Raw genomic sequence first — 19537 nt, 5'->3', positions numbered from 1 at the left:
CGTATACCGTTAACGTATAATAGTTTTTTATTTTTGGGTTGTTTTTCATACTTTTTATCTTCTTTAAAAAATACAGAGGGTTTAGCTGGAAGCAGAAGGTGGAAAAAGTCAGGAGGATTTGTAAAAGGAGATATAAAGTTAACACAAAAAGTTAAGAAATGTGGGTTTGGTAGATTATTTCTTTGTTGTATCAATTCTTTTTGGCAATAAATCTTATACCGTTGGAAAGCCTGTTTATTTTTCACCTTTCAAATGGTGCCACATTTGTGAGGAACATGCCTTTGTGGGATGAGCAGCAGAGCTTAGTATGAGGACATTTTTCATGGGTGCAACCCTCATACTCAGCTCTGTGGCACCATTTCAAAGGTAAAAAAATAAACAGGCTTTCCAACAGTATAAGATTTATTGCCAAGAAGCAAATAAATAATCTACCAAAACACACATTTCCTTACTTGTGTTAAATGTATATACAAGGAAAGATAATTCAGGGAGTAGACGTGTACTTGATGGAAACATTTCTTACTTTCACAAACTCTACAGCTCGTGGGGAGAAGTCGCAGGCGTAAACGAAGATGTTCAGGTCCTCCTCCAGCAGAGGGAAGACGCAGTTTCCCACCCCGCAGCCGGCCTCCAGCAGCACCAGCCTCTGGGACTCAAACTGCACATCACACGGAGTACAAATACTTCGTTACTGTACTTAAGTACATTGTTCTGGTATCAGTACTTTACTCCACTACATTATTATTTAGAGTCAGTGCCTATTGATTTGAACACGATCCGTGTATCCATCATTTCCTGGTCTTCTCTAAAGAAGAGGGACCAATGAAAACGTTGTCATGTTGCCGTTGTTCAGCATGGAAACATTCATTAGCTAACAATGACATTATTGTTCTATTAATATAAAGGGAGGTCAGGTACTCTTTAAAACAGCTGCTAGTTATGGGTACTTTTTACTGAAGTACATTTCAAAGTCTTTACTTTTACTTGAGTAAAGAAGTTTAGTCAGTACTTCTACATTTACCAGAGTATTTTTAAACACGAGTATCTGTACTTCTACTTGAGTAAAGGATGTGTGTACTTTTGCCGTCTCTGGACGGGACAAATATTCACTTTATCACTTTATTCATCTCTAATTGTAGGAGCTACACTAAGGCTACTTTTTTACCGGAATGACTTTGCTGATAGTGTGTTGATACGATACAGTTTGTGTTGTTGTTTCAATGATGAATAGGTAGGCTTATTATCATCATCAGGTTTGATAATGCAATCCATTTATTTAATTGTTCCATTCATTTCCTGAACAAACAATCTTATTGGTTTTCACACTATGGCGATACAAAACAATGTGCCCTTCGTGGATCAGACACATTTGACAAAACTGCCTCTTACAGTAATACTTCCCAGCTATAAATGAAGTAGGAAACCTTTTTTTAAAGCAGTATTCCTTACTTTTTTTTTACCCTTATTCCCATATATTTCTTCTATAACATTGACAGTAGTACGTTTGGAATTGAAAGGACCTACATTAGTGATTGACAGGTTATCTATATAATGGAGCTATCTGGAAACCTTGACAGTGTAATAGTTTTAATTAAAGATACAAATGTTCCTCAAGTAAAAGTAGTCATTGTGCAGATTGGTCCATTTCAGAATAATATATATGATAAGTTTTATAATGATTGATCATTAAAGTGTTCTCAAAGCTGGTAAAGGTGCAGCTAGTTTGAATGACTTTGTATACTGCAGGGTAGCTTGTGGATTTACTCCAGGTGGAACTAAAGTCTGATTTAACACTTGATTATATTTCACATCATTAATCCATATCTGTGAAGTAACTAAAGGTATTACATACATGTAGTGGAGTAGAAGTACACCATTTACCTCTGAACTGTAGTGGAGTAGAAGTACACAGTAACATAACATTGAAATACTCAAGTAAAGTACAAGTACCTCAAAATTGTACTTAGTAACTTCCCCCCTCTGCTCACCTCTCTGCATGCGTTGAGCTCTTCAAACTCTCTGGTGGTCCAGTGTCTGTCCTTGAAGAAGTTGGTGGTGTTTCTTTTGTAAAACAAGTCCCAGTTTTTCTGAGCTTCTTTCTCCAGCTTCATGAGTTTGAAGTCGGACACCAGAGGCTTTTCTCGGCTCAGTGTGTCCGGCTCCTCCTGGGTCAAATCCCTGGAGGAGGAGGCTTTGTTCTGTCCGAAAACACACGGAGAAATATCTTCTTTTAGTCCCACTTCTACTTCTGGAGCTGTTGTTTTAATATCCACAGGAAAACCTTCACTTTTCGACATGATGCTTCTTCTTTTTTTTAGAAAGAAATAATGTCTTAATGCTCGGTTTCTTTCAGTAAAGTTGCTTTTTTTTAATTAATGAGAAAATAGTGTTCTTCACAAGGTTAAAAATGCAGTTGTTTGTGTGAAGAATCACGCTAAAATTAACTTATTACAAAAAAAAGAAACATGTTTTTTCCACATTTGAGGTCCATCTTGTCCGTTGTGTAAAGTCTTCCGTGTCAACTATTTGATTCCATTTCTTTCCGTTGGTTCCGCCCGTGACCCACTGGATTACAAACAATTAAAATACAACCACTACACGTAGTTTTCACATTTGATGTTAAAATAAGTGGTCAAAACTGTTTTACATTTGATTAAAACACAATAGAGGTGTTTCATGTTCATTATTAACGGTCACATTTCCTAGCCGCACCAAATCCGGAAGAGGCGGTGCTAAAGGGATGTTGTGCTAACGGTTAGCTACAGGAGGCTAACTGCTTCTTCTTCAGATATTTCTGAAGTAAACACACACTGCTTGCATTTTAACATTTGTAATAAACCGAGAGATGAACGGGAGCACCAATCCGCTGCTGGACAAAGAGGAGCATGTCCTGAAGCTCGGGGAGAGCTTCGAGAAGAGGCCAAAATCCTCCTTTCATACTATCAGATGTGAGTGAGAAACAACAACAACAACAACAACAACAACACTGTGAAATTGACTGATGTGTTTTAGTTATTCCGCTGACATTGACAGGGAGGCTCTTACATAACATGGCTAATTATAGCGAGACGTAAATGAAGTAATTTGCATAAAAACTAGATCGTCACACCCACTCCTTTAACGTTACAGCATCCATTGAAATATTATATAATATATATATATGTAGACAACTCTCAAATTATGTTTAAGTGGGATTACTACTGCTTACTAACGTGTGTGGTAAAAGTACATTATTCAAAATGAAAGTCACACATATGTTGTTTTCTGACATTTTTACATCATTACTGCCTGATCAAAAGTAGCTGGAAATGCCTTTTAGCCAGAATAATGTGGTATTAAAATGTATTTACCTTTTGAATTACGCATGAACAAGAACTAGTTTCACACAGAAATAAGAAGTATATATTCACTCAAAGCATTTAGCTGTTTGTGAGTTACTTCTTTTACTTTCTTGCAAGGTTTTATGAAAAACACCGTCTTGCTGCTACATAAGATGGTCAATGTCCTTTTTTCAGATGACTTCAAACCAGCCTCCATCGACACGAGCTGTGAGGGAGAGCTGCAAGTTGGGAAAGGAGAAGAAGTTACCATCACGTTACCTCACATCCCAGTAAGACTGTTGTTGTCCTCTTGTTTACTTTGTTTACCAGCGCTTCTGTAAAGAAAACAAAATCAAATGCAAACAAATCCACCTGACCGTTGACTGCAATACAGTTGAAGAGTATGAGAAGCTACTGTAAGCTGTGAGAAAATCCCAAACATTATACTGTAGACGTTTTAAAAAGTGTTAGACCAGGGGTGTCAAAACTGTCCAAATTCTGAAGTATAATGGAATATGGCCAACACATGAAACCTGTGATTGTCTTATATTGATTAAATATAAATGTACACATATATAACACAGTATTCATGTGTTAATAAGCCCACTTTTCAATTAAATTCAGTCGATTAAGGCTGCCAACACTTAATGTAACAAAGTAAATGAAACCCTCTGGAGAGCTGTGATGTTGGCTGTTTGTTTTCTTAAAGCATATTTAATTATCAAGCATAATTGACCTACATTTGATTAATTTAGCTAACTAATAACTTAACTTATGAGGCAATACGTATACCTCATTAGTGGCTCTGCCTTTTGTATATTTTTCAGTAGTGGCCCTAATGTTTGGACACCCCTGCGTTACACGATTATTCCTCTTTTCTCTATTAAAAAGGTTGCTGTTTGCTGACCAACTCCACCTGTTAGAGCCATTTTCCTTTCATCATTATGGTTTGAATGTTTGGCTTAGTAATATAAGGATTTAGAGTAAACTCTTTATTTTTGTGAGTCACACTACGGTTTAAAAGATGTTAATTTAAGTCTCACTTGTTTGCTGTCATATGTGCGCTGTCGGGTATGACGTGCATGTCTATATGTCTATATATGGCATGACAATGGGACACAGCACTGTGTTCTTTTTGTTCTATTTTGATACGGAGAACTTCTAGTTACTTTGAAGCGAGGAAGTTTGTCATCATGTTTCTAGCCGCCTTGATCAAAGAATAAATCTGATGTGATTCAACGCTACAACGAGCTCCGCAAAGTTTGTTTGGAAACAAAGAGAGGCGCGTCATAACCCACAACCCTGATAGAGGAAAGTGGATATTAAATGTAGAAACGGATTAAAACGCCACGACACCACCTTTACTTCTGATAAAGCACTGTGGTAAAGTAAACAGAGATATTCACATTACTGCTGTTCTTCCAGGGCTCCACGCCTCCCATGACGGTGTTCAAAGGGAACAAGCGGCCGTACCAGAAGGACTGTGTGCTCATCATCAACCACGACACCGGGGAATTCATGCTGGAGAAGCTGAGCAGCAGCATCCAGGTCAAGAAAACCAGGTGAGAAGTCAAACATGATAATGATAACTTTCAGGGGACCCAAGGTCGCTTTACAGAAGAAAGAAAAACCAAAAAACAGTCAGAGAGACAAAACAACAAATCATTTAGGGTCAGAAACTCCCACCTTTCCCTACTGTCATTCATCACAGGATGAGAAAGATGGCATTGATCTCAGACCTAATGAACACCTAAAAACTATATTTTGTTAGATATATTTTGATCCTACTTTTACACATTTGATTATGACTACACTGAATGCAGGGGTTATGTAGGCCATATAATCACAAATATTACATTTAAATACATTTACAAACAGTTATAAGAAAGCCAAGAGCATAACAATCTAAACAAGCTTCAATAAAATGAGACAGGTATAAAATACAAGTTACTGTGCAGAAAAATGTATAAGTAGTTATTTGATTTAGTAAAAGGTAACGGTAAAAAAAAGAGTCTTCAGCTTTGATTTCAAAGTGAAAGTAGCCGATTTCTGGGAGTTTTATTCCAGAGATAGTTGTTCAAGAGAGATTGGTGAGAAAATGTTTTGTTTTGGGCGACAGACAATCTGTTAGAGGATATTCCTGCACTATAGATCCAGACAGATTGTGAAGAACTCCTGAAGGACTAACTGTGTGTGTGTGTGTGTGTGTGTGTGTGTGTGTGTGTGTGTGTGTGTGGTGTGTGTGTGTGTGTGGTGTGTGTGTGTGTGTGTGTGTGTGTGTGTGTGTGTGTGTGTGTGTGTGTGTGTGTGTGTGTGTGTGTGTGTGTGTGTGTGTGTTTTTTTTTTCAGGGCGGAGGGCAGCAGTAAGATCCAGGCGCGGATCGAGCAGCAGTCGGTCCGCTCCACCTCTCAGCCCTCCTCTCAGTTCCGAGCCCCCACAAAGCCCGGGGCCAAAGCCTCCCCCTCCCCCTCTAAAGACGACCCGTCCCCGGAGCCTCAGCTGGACGACATCAAGAGAGGTGAGGAGGCAAGGAGTATATCATACTAGGTAACATGTTGTCAGGATTGGGGAAAATACGACCCAAATGCAAAGAGCGAGCTTTAATCCAAAAGCCGATGACAACGAAAAACAAGAAACAACTTGGCACGAGAAACAGGAACAAACTTACAGACAGGAGCAGGCAGGTAACATGAGCGAGAAAGACAACGACCGAACATGGAGCAGAGGGGAAGCAAGACGAGACTAAATACACAGAAGGGTGATCACAGGACAAGCTGGGGAGGGAAGGCAGGAACACAAAGAGAGACAATCAGACACAGGAGGGCAAACACAGGAAGGAAGACCGGACACAGGGAGAACAGAAATTCAAAAATAAAACCCGAAACTAAACACACAAAACTAAAATCATGACACATGTTGCATTACATCACATTTAGCGGACGCTTTCATCCAAAGCCACGGCCAATAAGAGCAACTAGAAGATTCCCCCTGATATTAGGTTATGTAAATAAACTTTGATTTGATTTGAAAGCAAATCTTAAAGTGGACCTATCATGCTATATTTGAATAATATAGTGTAGGACCATACCTATATAAGGCATATTTATACTTTTTGTTTTTCAAAATACCAAACAGATCATGCATTTTAGCCATGCCTCATTTCGCTCAATTTGACATTTTTTAGCTCTGTTTTAGCAAGGGCTGATTCTGTGAGAACAGCACCACCTACAGGCCTGGCATATGTACTACAGCGTCTCCAGCGCTTTCGAACGGCAATGGCCGTGGCTGTCTCCTCCTGATTGGTGGAGTTGGCCCAATAGCCGTAGCGCCACCGTCCTGACGTCAGGAAAGTGTTCAAATCTGGATCAGTTTTTATCAGATCCGTTGCAGCCCCTTTTTTAGAGATTTGGGTATGGAGGAAAATAGAGAGGGTTGTGTTTTCTGACACTTGGTGAGTTCCCTGGAACACCGGGGACACATATTCATGTATACAAGACGTACAAAAGTGCATTTTGCATGATAGGTCCCCTATAACTTATCTTATGATTATACTTGGATAAACAGATGAGGAATAAGGGTTTGAACGTGTTAAAGTGTGTGATTGTGCCCCCTGCTGCCCCCTGCTGGTTCAGAGCTGCGTGCGGAGGTGGAAGTCATCGAGCAGATGAGCAGCAGCTCCTCGGACTCGGCCTCCGGCAGCGGAGAGGAGAGCAGCGACGGAGAGCCGGACGTCGTCCCCCCCCGGCCGCTCAGCCAGACCTCGCCCCCCCGCCCCCCTCCCACAGCCAACGGGGGGCAGCCGGGCAACAACCAGCTCATGAACACACTGCGTGAGTCCCTCAAAGTTACTTTATTACTTCCATGAAGAGAAGACATTCAAAAAAACATGGCAGTCAAAGGAAAGATTTCAATGTCCGGCCGATTCTGAGAAATGATGGTCAAATATTAATTATTACTGAGCTTGAAAACAATTGATATGAAGGCTATGAAAAGGGACTTCTTTAGGGCATGGATTTCTATTTAATTTCAAATAAAACAAGTCCCGCCAATCGACTTGTTAAAAGTATAAATAAGTAAATATAACGCCGGAACCTTTTAAATAAAGGACTTCCTCTCTGACTCATCACATTTTAATTGAGGCGTGCTGCTGCCGACTTAAAAATCAAGTGTGGTTCAGTCCAGCTCTCAAATCGATTACAGGCTTCATAGACCGGTTTGGCCAAATTGGGATAGACCGATCTGACATTACTTGACGACTTTGAAGACCATTGAGAAATGTGTGTCTCTCTCCTAATGTCCGAACAGCTTGTTGCATCAATGAGAGCAGCTGTGTGTTATGACGGACTTTAACAGATTTTTCGGGTCAAAGTTCCCTTAAAACCAGCTAACGGAAACACTGATGTTGCGAGAGGCAGGGAAGGGCAAAGGACATATTGTAAAATATTTTCTCACCATTTCCAGTAACCAAGCATTTTAACAAACATCAGTGTTCATGAAACCACCTCAGTGTCAGTTCTCATTATGGTCGGACACTGGTCCAAAATGTCCTAATGTTATAATCTGTCTGTTTATCCCAGGAAACGACCTTCAGCTCAGCGAGTCGGGCAGCGACAGTGATGACGACTAAACTCTCTTCCTCTCTAAACACACACACACACACACACACACACACACACACACACACACACACACACACACACACACACACACACACACACACACACCCTCCTCTCCACTGGTTCCTTTGCTGTGGCAGCTCCCAGCTGTGTATCCCAGTTTGATTGTATCTTTTATTTTTTATTTTCGTATATCCTTAAAGCTAAGAGTGTATTTTTTATTAGATGTTATATTTTATTTTGTATAGCGAGACAGAGAAACTTTTACTTGGTCGGTTTGGAAGATTATATATTGGAGTGCACATATTTTCTGTACTCAGAGCAGCTACTTTTATCTCCATGTATCATCTGTCTCTCGTTGGGTTTGTCTTTACGCTGAGGCGAGGAAGAGATCATTTTGAAAGATAACCACTCTCTCACCTCGTCTGGTTTTAATCAGAGAAGGCTGTGGGAAGCTTCTCTACTTCTGTGTCATGTTTTTAATGTTTATTGGTATAAAGAAAATGCAGAATTGTCTATGCATCAGTAACACATTGATGAAAAACAAGTCAAATTTAGAGCATATTTTAGCAGTAATCTCATTACAGAGACCTTAATTAACTTTTTGTTAATTGCTCTTATGTCATGATTTAAGTTGTGTACTGACATGACCTTCTATTAACTGAAAGATAGCAAAGTTGCAGGTGTTAATCTGCATTTGGGGTTATTCTTTTACCACTAGAGGGCAGAAGAGACCTAAAAACAAACTGCCAGAAACAGATCTGACATGAATAAGCTTTTAATGTTGCTAATAGTTAGCAAGCAGTTGAATGTAAGAAATCCACCAAATCTAAAAACCTATCCGTGTTTAGGAACTCAAACCCTAAACATGTGGTGTGTTTGTAGCTGGAGAATAACGAATAATAAGCTAAACAAGGTCAAATATTCCAGTCAAGACGCAAAATGGTGTGTTCTTGGAAGTGTTACCTGATCAAAAGGTACCCAGCAACATATGGGAACAACACATGCCCTCCATCAAACAGAGGAGGAGATAGTAAGATGTGCTAATATGAATGCATTTTCTCAACTGGGTGCATTATGTTCTACCTTCTCGTCACAATGAATCCCAATTCCTCGCAGTATAACCAGTTACAGTATGATACCTATTACCATTCGTCAGATCCTGTGATGATAACGGTCTAAAACCTTTAAATATTCCGTTATCTCTCACCAAAAACAAGTATTCACAGGCGTTCTCCCTAGAATTACTGATAATAATTGAGTCTAAAGTGATTCATTTGTTAATAAAAGTCCTTCAAAGGCACCTGAAACTCAAATGATACACGATTACGTCTGAAAAAGGGAAATAAAATAGTTCAGAAAGTTCTTGTTTTTCTCCACACAGACACTCTTTGTTCTAAGTCGTGTCATTTTTCAATCAAACTTATTTTTTTAGACCCCACATTTCCATATAATATGAAAGGATCATTCCATGCCTTACAGCGTCTCAGTGAAGGTGAATGTGTTGTTTTGTGAAAAAGCCAAAGAGTGAAACTGCCTCTGGACGCTTCACATGTCGCTGTGTCATCGTTTTCATTAAAAGCATTGTTTGTGTTGATGTGATCATCTGCAGGAGACACTCTGTGATGATTGTAAAGTGAATCATTATCAATGCAACAAAACAACCTGCAGTCAGAAACACTAAGGGAGAGTTTCATAGCAAAATGCCAAGACTTCATTTTATTAGGAATTTGAAACAGTATTTTTGGTTAAAAAGTGTAATATAAGACGGGCTTTCTTTGATCCCTGTTGGGATATGTTGGACTTATAAAAAGGTTTTAAAGTTAGAGGAATGTTCCTTCTAGTTAATTTGACAATGAATCTGTAGAGCAGAGTCCTGATCAACTAAGAAATTGAAAAATTGTCTCACGTTTTTTTACGAGGAAGGAGAAGTAACCAACACAAAGTGACTGTTTATCTTTTTCTAAATTGTAAAATGAACCTTCAGCTGGTTTGATAAATCAGCCGCTGAGGCTCAAACGTCTCTCATCAGTCTCTGAATTCACTTTGAAAATCTGTCACACCTCGGTTGTTGAATGTTGTATTTGGTTATTTTGTTGTCATGTTTTTATATTAGTGCTACGTTTATGTGAAATGTGTTTGTACAAACTTGAAGTGTATTAAAAGTGTTTAAATTCATTTTAGTTTGCTCTTCATTGGGAGGATTAGGATAGGATAGTTGTGCATTAAAGCTCTGTTCTCACCTGACATTAACTCTGTGGGACAACAGGTGTGGATGCACCAAAGACGCTTTAGGATCCAATCATTCCCACATTTCAAGATGTTCTGGAGACACTTTACTGAAGCAAATGCATTGTTGGCTATTAAAGGTCACCTATCATGCTATTCTTAGGCAATAGCATAGGTCTCAGATATATAAAAATATATAAAAAACATGTCTATGAAGTGTTTTGCTCAAAATACCAAACAGATCACCCATTCTAGCCATGCCTCATATCCCCCTATTTCACTTCCTGTTTCAAAAGTGCTGATTTTGGGTATAAAGCTTTAAAAAAATTGAAAATTGATAACAAATTAAAAAGGAGGGGTCTGAGCTCATGCGGGACCCGGCAGCTACTGTCTAAACTAAATACTGCCGTGATGAAACGCCATATCATGGATTATCAAGGATTATCTCTGAAACAGTAGGAGCTCAAAGGCTTTCTCTCTTGCCGGTTATACCACAAGGTGAGTTCCTTTTTATTTCCTGCTTCTTCACACACATGCTCTCCAGTACAGGTTAGCTCTGAGTGTTAGCGATGCTAATGTAAACACCGACCATATTACGTCCAAAACAGTCGGGCATTGTTTCTGATAGCAACGTTTCTGATAGGGCCGTGGGTCCACATTTCAGATATTAGGTCGTATCGGACGCAAATCTGGATCAGCTCCGTTGTAGCCCCGTTTTTAGAGATTTGGGTACGGAGGAAAAGAGAGAGGGTTTTATTTTCTGACGCTGCGTGAGTTCCCCGACACACCGGGGACACATATTTATGTATAAAAGACATCAAGTGCATTTTGCATGATAGGTCCCCTTTAAAGGACTTCCTACTCAACCCACATCCTCTACGTACGTATTTGTCGTGTCAAATTAAAGTGAAACATCAGGCAACAACATCAGATCTCAAATGCTAAAAATGTTCCAAAAAGTCCACAGGGATATGCATGGATTAGCCAAGGAGTTGACCCAATCTGTATTGTTTTAATTCCTTCTTCTTTTCATGTCTGGCAGAGTAGGGACAGGAAGTAGATTGTTGCCTCCTGCTGGTTCAAAACATAATAATGGCCCTGAAAAATAATCTTTAAAGAAAACGCATGTATGTGCATAGGGTAGAGTGAGGTAAAATGAGCCACCCCCTGTATCTAGGCAACTGTGCACATTTGTTGTCATGTGACCATACATTCAGGAAGCACCCATCATGTATATGTGGCTGTGATGGAGAGAAGCACATGGTAAAGTGGTAAATGTGGTTTCTTTCACAATAACCCAGGTGTTGTCAGGTATAATAACTGTTGTGTTGACAGAAGACATCCTGAAATAAAGGTTGTTGTTGTCATTTCACTCATTTGTCCTTGCCTAGACGAGAGGACAACATAAGTGAAAATTGGCTCATCTCACCCCCAAATTGACTCGTTAGAGACACTTTAATGCCAGGTGTGAACTGAGAGCGATCCAATTGTGATCAGATCATCTTCAACACGGCCTAAGTGGGATTGTAAGTGCACATATCACACGGAGGAAGCAGTACATGTGCTTTCAGCTTGTAGAAAGCCTTCCTATTGTCCACAGTGAATTAAATACATACCAGGTAACCGCAACGTCCACATTTCACAGCCACAGGACTTTGTTGCATGTCATAATCATCTTTCTCCTCTCAATTCCTACCCTGAAAATGCTTTATTCAACCTTTTCAGCTTTGCCTGCAGGAGAAAACCTGAAGTGGTTCTTAAAACTCTGATAACTTTTTGGTTTGAACACATAATATGGAGCTTTACTTCCTAGCAACCCGTCAACATGTCTGTAGGATGCAATCAGTTCAATGGATTGTGATTTTCCAACCTCTTGGATTGCTAAATACACATCCTTTGTAGACGCCTGAAAGGGTAGAAACTGTCATTCTCAAGAAAGAAGCCGATATTAGAAATACAGTCTGAAAAATAAACAATGTAGGTCAGGGAAATCTGGATCCAAATAAAAGGAAATGCTCAAATGTATAAGAACTCCATCAGATTTCCAGATGTCTCCACTTCCTTACGGGAGTTTGAACGACCTGAGGCGTGGGCTCAGGAAAGTAAAGACAGCAGTCAGAAATGAACTTCGATAAAAGATTATATTGCTGGTCTTAAATAATCATCGTCAAGTGAAACATATGCTCGGTAAACACCTTCAGTTTGGTACGAACCACAACGACCTGTACACGTGGCTTATTATTACAATACAGTACTTTTTCCCTGCGATGGTGCAACAACTGAGTCACATTTGGGCTTTTCTCTTCAAACAGAAACACAAGAGTACACAACAAATACATAAATAGCTTTTGTTTCCCTTTAAAAATCATTTATAACGCAATTATACTCATGATTCTGGCTCTTGCTACGACATGTCATTTTAACCGATATATAAATTAACATCAACAACAAAAAATAATAATATTAATAATAATAATTAGAACAATAATAATAATAATAATAATAATAATATAAAAGCTGTCTGTCTTTCATATAAATCTGGCTAGCTTACAGTATGAAATGATGCAACAGGGAGGCATCAAAATCTCCTTATTCCAAAATGCAGATTTCTCACTTTTTGAGTGTCTGTGAGGGACAATGTGGACGCCATTTTGGCTCGAACAGGAGTCCAGTGGCCCACGTAGTTTCCTGAGGGTCCATGGCAGCGTGGACCAACGTTCCTCAGGAGTAGCAGAACGTAAAATATCCAAAACATAGGGGATTATCTCATCAGTTCTTCCCCTTAGAGAAATTGTAAACTCCGGGGGGCAGAAATTGGTTTCGTGACGGGACGAGAGGCTGGAGGAAGTTCTTCACCAAATCCCTCTAATGTCTAAATCAGATCAATCTGGACCCTGAGTACCGTATCCCATCCGATCCGTCCACATCAGACCTTTTTCTGCTTCTTTGGCCCTCTTTATATTCTGTCTCTATAACCTGCCCTGCCCCCCCCCCCCCACATCCCTCCGGGGTCAGGGGTCACCGGCCGGGGCAGGACGTGGGTTTGATGCAGCGGCCCTGGAACAGCACCAGGTTGGCGGGGCAGTGGCAGCCGGCCACGCAGGGCTTGTGGCACGGACCGATCTCGTTCCAGTTGTCGCAGGTTTTGGTGCAGCCGGGGCCGCAGGTGTCGTACACAGCGCCGTGTTTACACTGCGTGGCTGGAGGGGGACAACAAAAAAAGATGTTGCTGATATGTATCTATACACTTGAAAAAAAACATACAGTCCCCTCCAAAACTATTGGAATAGAAAACAATTAGATTTGACATCAAAAGATGAATATGAGACAAAAGGTCATTATTTCAGCTTTTAATTCCAGATCTCTTAAAGGTCTCCTATTATACTGTTTTTCATCAATATATCACAGGTCTCAGATATATACAGAGCCTGTCTCTGATTGGCTGAAACACCAAACAGATCATTGCAGCATTACCCATAATCCCCTCTGTTTCAGCCCTGTTTCCAAAGTGCTGATTCTCTGTCTGTTACTTTAGATGAAAATAAGGAGCCCCTCCCCACGCCCCTCTGAGAGAGATTTGGTTACAAAGAACTCAATGGTGCTCTAGGAGGAGATTCAGGTGATAAGGTGGGGGGGGGGTTACCTTGGTTGGTGATTGGCTAATGGTTACACAAGACAAAACATCGTTATGACATCATAAAGTGGCCAAAATCTGATCAGCTCATTTTCAGAGAGGTTTTTATAGAAATGGATCAGGACAAAAAGAGAGAGAATCTTTGTTCCTGAAACTTTCATGTTGATGTAGAAGAGACATGAAGAAGTGGATTTTGTATAACAGCTGTGACTCACCCATGCAGGAGGTGTCGGCCCTCCAGACGACGGGCGCTCCCTCCCTCTCGCAGGCCCGGCTGTACGCCATGAAGGACTCACAGTAACAGTTCTTATGGACCGGACACTCACACATGTCCGTCACACACGACCTACAGAGAGCAGCACGATCAAATAAACACGTTATCGGACGAGGGTGGGTTGTTATAAGATAAGATAAGAAGTACTTTAAACCACCAGACTCAGGGACAGTTTCATCCCACAGGCCATAAGAAAGAACATCCCTAACATTCATCTGTTTGCTTGTATATAGACTATTCTGCACTATTTCTATTTTATTTTTATTTTATTTACTTATTACACTATTATCTGTTTTATTGTGTTGCACTGTTGGAGGAGCCTGTGACCTCAGATTTTCATTGTTATATCCAGTGCCGATTCTAGAGTCTGTGGGGGCCCTAGGCAAACATTCACTGGGGGCCCCATCGAACCAGCTCTTCATCACCACGCACAGCCGACAGCTAGTAAAAGCATAACAAATACGGACACTTTAAATGAAACCTAATGCTTCTGTGCTCTGACCTGTAGAAAGGGGCGAAGTCGATCACACGGTGGCACTTCTGGAACTCCCACAGCTTTATCTTCTGGCACTCTCGATGAGCACGGAATTTGACCTTGACGCTGCCGGGACACAGGAAGGAGGCCGGCCGGCGGGGGGGGGGCTGCTGGGTGCAAACCTCGTTCCCCTCCATTCGCCACGACTCGGCAAACTCGTCCACGTCGAACTTGAACTGCCCGTCGCCCCCCATGGTGTCGTCACGCTTGTGGCCGTTGTAGTTTCCACAGAGGCCACAGAGACGTCCTCTCAGGTGGGGGGCCGCGACCACTTCAACGAAACTGTCACCGTCCCACGTGATCTCCAGACCTTCAGAGGGAGGAGGAGGAGGAGGAGGAGGAGGAGGAGGAGGAGGAGGAGGAGGAGGAGGGGAATAAAACTTAAGATTGAAGATCTGTCATTTGTGCCTACAGTGAACGCTCTTCCAACAGTGCAACATAGAATATACTTAAGACATATGGAAGTAAAAAAAATGCCTAAGATAAAACAGAATGTCAAATCTAATACTGATTATTATAATAATATGCAAATAGGTTTTATGCTTCTCTTGCCAATAAACCAAACAGAGGTAAGTGCATGTTGTGTTTCAACTTTGTCGACGTTATGTTTTTGCTTTGGACTTTTTGGTCTGAAGATAATCCTAATTCAATGTCCATTTTTATGCTTTTTACATAGCTTTCAAAAATGGTTGAAGAAACTAGTGAGTGATCCTTTAGTTGGGATTATTCTGGGCAAAGAAAATCTATGAAATCTATGAAATTACCCATCAGATTATTTTCTTTACCAAAGCCACAAATTATGCATTAAAAACTCAAAGTTCATGCTGTAGTCGTATGTCGTATGTCTCATGGTCTCCTAAACAGAGTGCCGTGTGCTGACCTGCGATGGTGGTGAGTTTGAGCAGGTACCCGTCCAGGTCGATGTGCACCCCGGGGCCGTGGTAGGGCAGGGCGATGCGGGTCCCGTTCTTCCGGACCGTGAGGTGCTGGTGGAGCCCGAGGACCAGCCCGCCCAGCCGGATCTCCACCGACTGAGTCCAGGAGAAGGAGCGCGTCCGCCGGGCGTCGTTCTTCACCAACACCTAGGGAACAGAGAGAGGAGACACACGTTGTTAAAAAAATATCACTGGTCCCCGGCTTGAGCTTCAATCTCAGGTTTCCATGTGTTTGTGATCCTCTCCAGAATGGAAGTAGTCATCACATACAGAGCATCAACTAGTTCCTGAACAGTGTCCTTCACATGCTGATATCCAAGAGAGGGAGTTACACAGTCACAAGATGGAGGAATAGAAAGCAGTATTCAATGTTTAGTTCAGATTAGCTCCACGTCAGAAATGATCATGCTTGTCATGTGTCTATCTCCATAGAGGCTGAATCATCATGTTAATCACATAGCTATCATATGCCTCAAACAGTCCTGATGCTCTTCTAGGTAATCATACATCCTGTCATGCACACAGCTACAGTTGGGATACCTTTGTTATCATGTTACTCTCACATTGGAAGAGTACATTCAGTATTTTCCCAACACACGTCAAGCTCCGGAAATATTTTGGTTTGGAGATTTTGCTATAGGATCCATTGAGAGAATGTCTCATCATTTGCACGTACAATTAAGCTCACCTTTAATATTTTGGTTTGGAGATTTACATGAAGAAAGACACTTTAAGTTATCAGATTTTATCGTGTAAAGAATTTCAAGATAAATGAATCAAATAATTATAATATCTATAACATTTTCGAACAAAATAACGACGCTATCGAGTTGTATTATATTTAGAGCATGTCTCATCATTTGTACGTAAAATATAAGCAAACATTTTGGGAAACTCTCTTATTAATACCAGTTTCTCCATCTCACCATGAAGCTGGAGTCCGTGCCGCTGACGGAGTTCCCTGCTCCTCCAGAGGGGGCGGAGCCACAGTCTCGAGTCAGGACGTACTGACAGGTGCCCTGGAAGTTAAAGGTCCTGCCGTCGAAGGTGTTGTAGTGAGGGTCTCCAAACACCGTGCACACACCCGGCTCTGCAGGGGGACGAGGCGGAGACAGAGAGGAGTTCAGATGGAGGAAGAACGACCAGAAGAACGAGAACATTGCAAGACAGGAAACAAAACATTTGAACTGAAAAAAGGCCTTATTGGGGTTTTAGGGGGTTACCCTTCTCTGTAGTGTGTTATATAGGTTTTAGTGCATGTAAATGGTCTGCAAAGGCTAACATCCCTGTGTTCCCTCCAGAGGGAGTTTCTCTCCCCACGGTCCCGCCTGAAAGCCTCCATTGGACTTCTTTGTTTACTTACAGAACATAGTGACATCATTATGTAACACTCACGCTTCTATTGGCTAGCGCTCCAACACATTGTATTTTATAAGTTAAGGGGCGGGACATTGCTAAGCAGAAATATCTGTTGTTTCAAATTAAAAGCATAGTTTATTTTCTTGTAGAGGAATCTAGCCATGCAGATAGATAGCTGTTGTTTATGTATCAATTATCAAGAAGTTGACTTCAAATTGACTAGATTGTACATGATACAGTAGGCTAAGGGGGCGGGACAGCTCTAAGCGGTTGACCAATCACAACAGAGGCGGCCAGTTAACCAATCAGAGCAGACTGGGCTCTGGTTTCAGACAGAGGGTGAAAAGAGGTGCTGCAGCACAGACAGTATGAGAAAAATAAAGAGCTTTTTGAACATTAAAGCATGGAGACATGTTCCAGTTGAGACACTACATACTGATATACACTTGAACATCAGCAGGAGAGGACTCTTTAAAGTAGAGACACTACATACTGATATACACCTGAACATCAGCAGGAGAGGACTCTTTAAAGTAGAGACACTACATACTGATATACACTTGAACATCAGCAGGAGAGGACTCTTTAAAGTAGAGACACTACATACTGATATACACCTGAACATCAGCAGGAGAGGACTCTTTAAAGTAGAGACACTACATACTGATATACACTTGAACATCAGCAGGAGAGAACTCTTTAAAGTAGAGACACTACATACTGATATACACCTGAACATCAGCAGGAGAGGACTCTTTAAAGTAGAGACACTACATACTGATATACACCTGAACATCAGCAGGAGAGGACTCTTTAAAGTAGAGACTCTACATACTGATATACACCTGAACATCAGCAGGAGAGGACTCTTTAAAGTAGAGACACTACATACTGATATACACCTGAACATCAGCAGGAGAGGACTCTTTAAAGTAGAGACACTACATACTGATATACACCTGAACATCAGCAGGAGAGGACTCTTTAAAGTAGAGACACTACTGATATACACCTGAACATCAGCAGGAGAGGACTCTTTAAAGTAGAGACACTACTGATATACACCTGAACATCAGCAGGAGAGGACTCTTTAAAATACAAGCACTAGGACACAAAACTAAATGATTGTTCCTTCCATTATAGCAGGAGACATCCAACAATGATATACACTGATGTCTGGGAGCCCGCAGCAAAAAGATAATTTATGATAAACGGTGAAATATGAGGAACCAATGTAACTTTCTCAGAAGTGGTATTTGGTCGTCTGAGGTTTATGGAGTCTTTGTTCTCCTGAAACGGTACATTTACAGCCATTTCTGTTGACTCACGCTGCAGGTCGCAGACAAAAAGCAGAGTGAAATGAGCCGAGGGCTAACTGACAGTCACGGGAAACGCTCAGCTCAACTTTGAATAGCAAAGATGTATTTTCTTTTTCTATAAAAAGGACGTTTCATAGATTTTACTCTACTAAATATCCCTCACAATAAACAATCAATACTTCATTTCCCAGCTGCATCAAGATCCAAGCACTGGACTTTGGTTCCGTGTGATAAATCTGCAGAAGAGGAAACTTACTCACTTTCAGTGCAGACGGGACAGCAGCCGGTCCTGTTCAGGATCTTATTCTGCAGGAGAGGAGACAGACAGGGTTAGAGACTCTCACAGGGACACAACTCTGTCAGAGAAGAGCGGAGGAAATACTTAACAGCATGCAGAATGATGGCGAGAAACATCACAGACACACCAGATGGAAAAGATCTGAAGAAGCTGACATTTATTAACAAAATATGGAAGATATATCTGAAGAAATGAATCGGCCAACTGGTTTATCAAGCCCAGTCGGCACCAATTACTTTCATAATGGACCATTCGAACACCGTCTTTTCATCTGTCTGGTTACATTTAGTGACGTAAAAAGCATGTGACGTGAAATAAAACACAATTTCCCAGGCGCAAATAAACACAACAACCATTAAAAGTGACAGTTGATCAAATAAAAATATTTCTGTAGATATCCTGGCAACAAACGGTTAAACTGACACATTTTTCCACATCATTTTGTTGGCCGCTGTAACACAAGGTGCAGCGTTTGTTTTCCAGCCGTCAGTCAAACAGACGGCTCAGAAGTGAAATGAAAGAATGAAACGGAAGAAAAGTTCCCGATCTGCCGAGTTCACAGTCGACCACAGAGACACCGATACTCCCACTTCAACCGCTGAGCTGTGTCTGTGTAACAGGAACCTCTGCGTGTGTGCGCTAAGTGTGTGTGTGTGTGTGTGTGTGTGTGTGTGTGTGTGTGTGTGTGTGTGTGTGTGTGTGTGTGCGTGCGTGCGTGCGTGCGTGCGTGTGTGTACAGTATGTTTCAACTTCCATCAGAAGTGCAGATCAGAGGACTCTTTCACACACTTAGTTTTTGTTGCCTCAGGGAAGCCCTTCATTCGCAAACACACACTCTTTTTTTCCCCTGTCTTTCTCTTTCACACACACACACACACACACACACACACACACACACACACACACACACACACACACACACACATCTGTCATCACCTACATACGTTCTCTGTACACTCAATACAAACTCCAGAGTCCTAACCTCTGCACAAAGGCCAATCTCTCTCTTTGAAGAGC

At 41.1% G+C, this 19537-nt stretch overlaps 3 protein-coding genes across 3 annotated transcripts in view; 1 reads left to right on the top strand and 2 right to left on the bottom strand.

Moving 5' to 3' along the window:
- mettl6 (methyltransferase like 6) overlaps window positions 1–2492 on the bottom strand; it is a 5855-nt gene extending 3363 nt beyond the window's left edge. Inside the window, exons 1-2 of the mRNA XM_034145892.1 lie at window positions 1989–2492; window positions 524–658 (exon numbers count right to left, since the gene is read on the bottom strand). Of these exons, the coding sequence (XP_034001783.1) occupies window positions 524–658; window positions 1989–2297 (444 nt within the window). The 5' untranslated portion in view covers window positions 2298–2492. The remainder of the gene's footprint in view (window positions 1–523; window positions 659–1988) is intronic.
- A 231-nt stretch (window positions 2493–2723) lies between these two features.
- eaf1 (ELL associated factor 1) lies at window positions 2724–10115 on the top strand. The gene is made up of 6 exons (XM_034145893.1): window positions 2724–2948; window positions 3516–3610; window positions 4746–4882; window positions 5670–5839; window positions 6954–7151; window positions 7899–10115. Exons 1-6 carry the CDS (start codon window positions 2846–2848, stop codon window positions 7946–7948), a joined length of 753 nt encoding a protein of 250 aa, XP_034001784.1. The 5' UTR covers window positions 2724–2845; the 3' UTR covers window positions 7949–10115.
- A 2173-nt stretch (window positions 10116–12288) lies between these two features.
- bmper (BMP binding endothelial regulator) overlaps window positions 12289–19537 on the bottom strand; it is a 43061-nt gene continuing 35812 nt past the window's right edge. Inside the window, exons 11-16 of the mRNA XM_034145803.1 lie at window positions 18483–18528; window positions 16471–16634; window positions 15490–15691; window positions 14577–14919; window positions 14016–14146; window positions 12289–13366 (exon numbers count right to left, since the gene is read on the bottom strand). Coding sequence (XP_034001694.1) covers window positions 13185–13366; window positions 14016–14146; window positions 14577–14919; window positions 15490–15691; window positions 16471–16634; window positions 18483–18528 — 1068 coding nt within the window. The 3' untranslated portion in view covers window positions 12289–13184. The remainder of the gene's footprint in view (window positions 13367–14015; window positions 14147–14576; window positions 14920–15489; window positions 15692–16470; window positions 16635–18482; window positions 18529–19537) is intronic.

Source organism: Trematomus bernacchii, unplaced genomic scaffold (assembly GCF_902827165.1).
Source record: "Trematomus bernacchii unplaced genomic scaffold, fTreBer1.1, whole genome shotgun sequence".
In the NCBI taxonomy this organism is placed as follows: Eukaryota; Metazoa; Chordata; class Actinopteri; order Perciformes; family Nototheniidae; genus Trematomus; species Trematomus bernacchii.
Note: the sequence above shows the minus strand (reverse complement) of the source record. Positions and strands in the feature narration are given on the sequence as shown.

What these genes read in the sequence shown, in the direction of transcription:
- eaf1 (XM_034145893.1), top strand. Translation starts at nt 2,846, where the DNA reads ATGAACGGGAGCACCAATCCGCTGCTGGACAAAGAGGAGCATGTCCTG. An exon ending in TCACGTTACCTCACATCCCA is followed by an intron (nt 3,611 to 4,745) that starts GTAAGACTGTTG and finishes CTGTTCTTCCAG; the next exon opens with GGCTCCACGCCTCCCATGAC. An exon ending in GCTGGACGACATCAAGAGAG is followed by an intron (nt 5,840 to 6,953) that starts GTGAGGAGGCAA and finishes CTGCTGGTTCAG; the next exon opens with AGCTGCGTGCGGAGGTGGAA.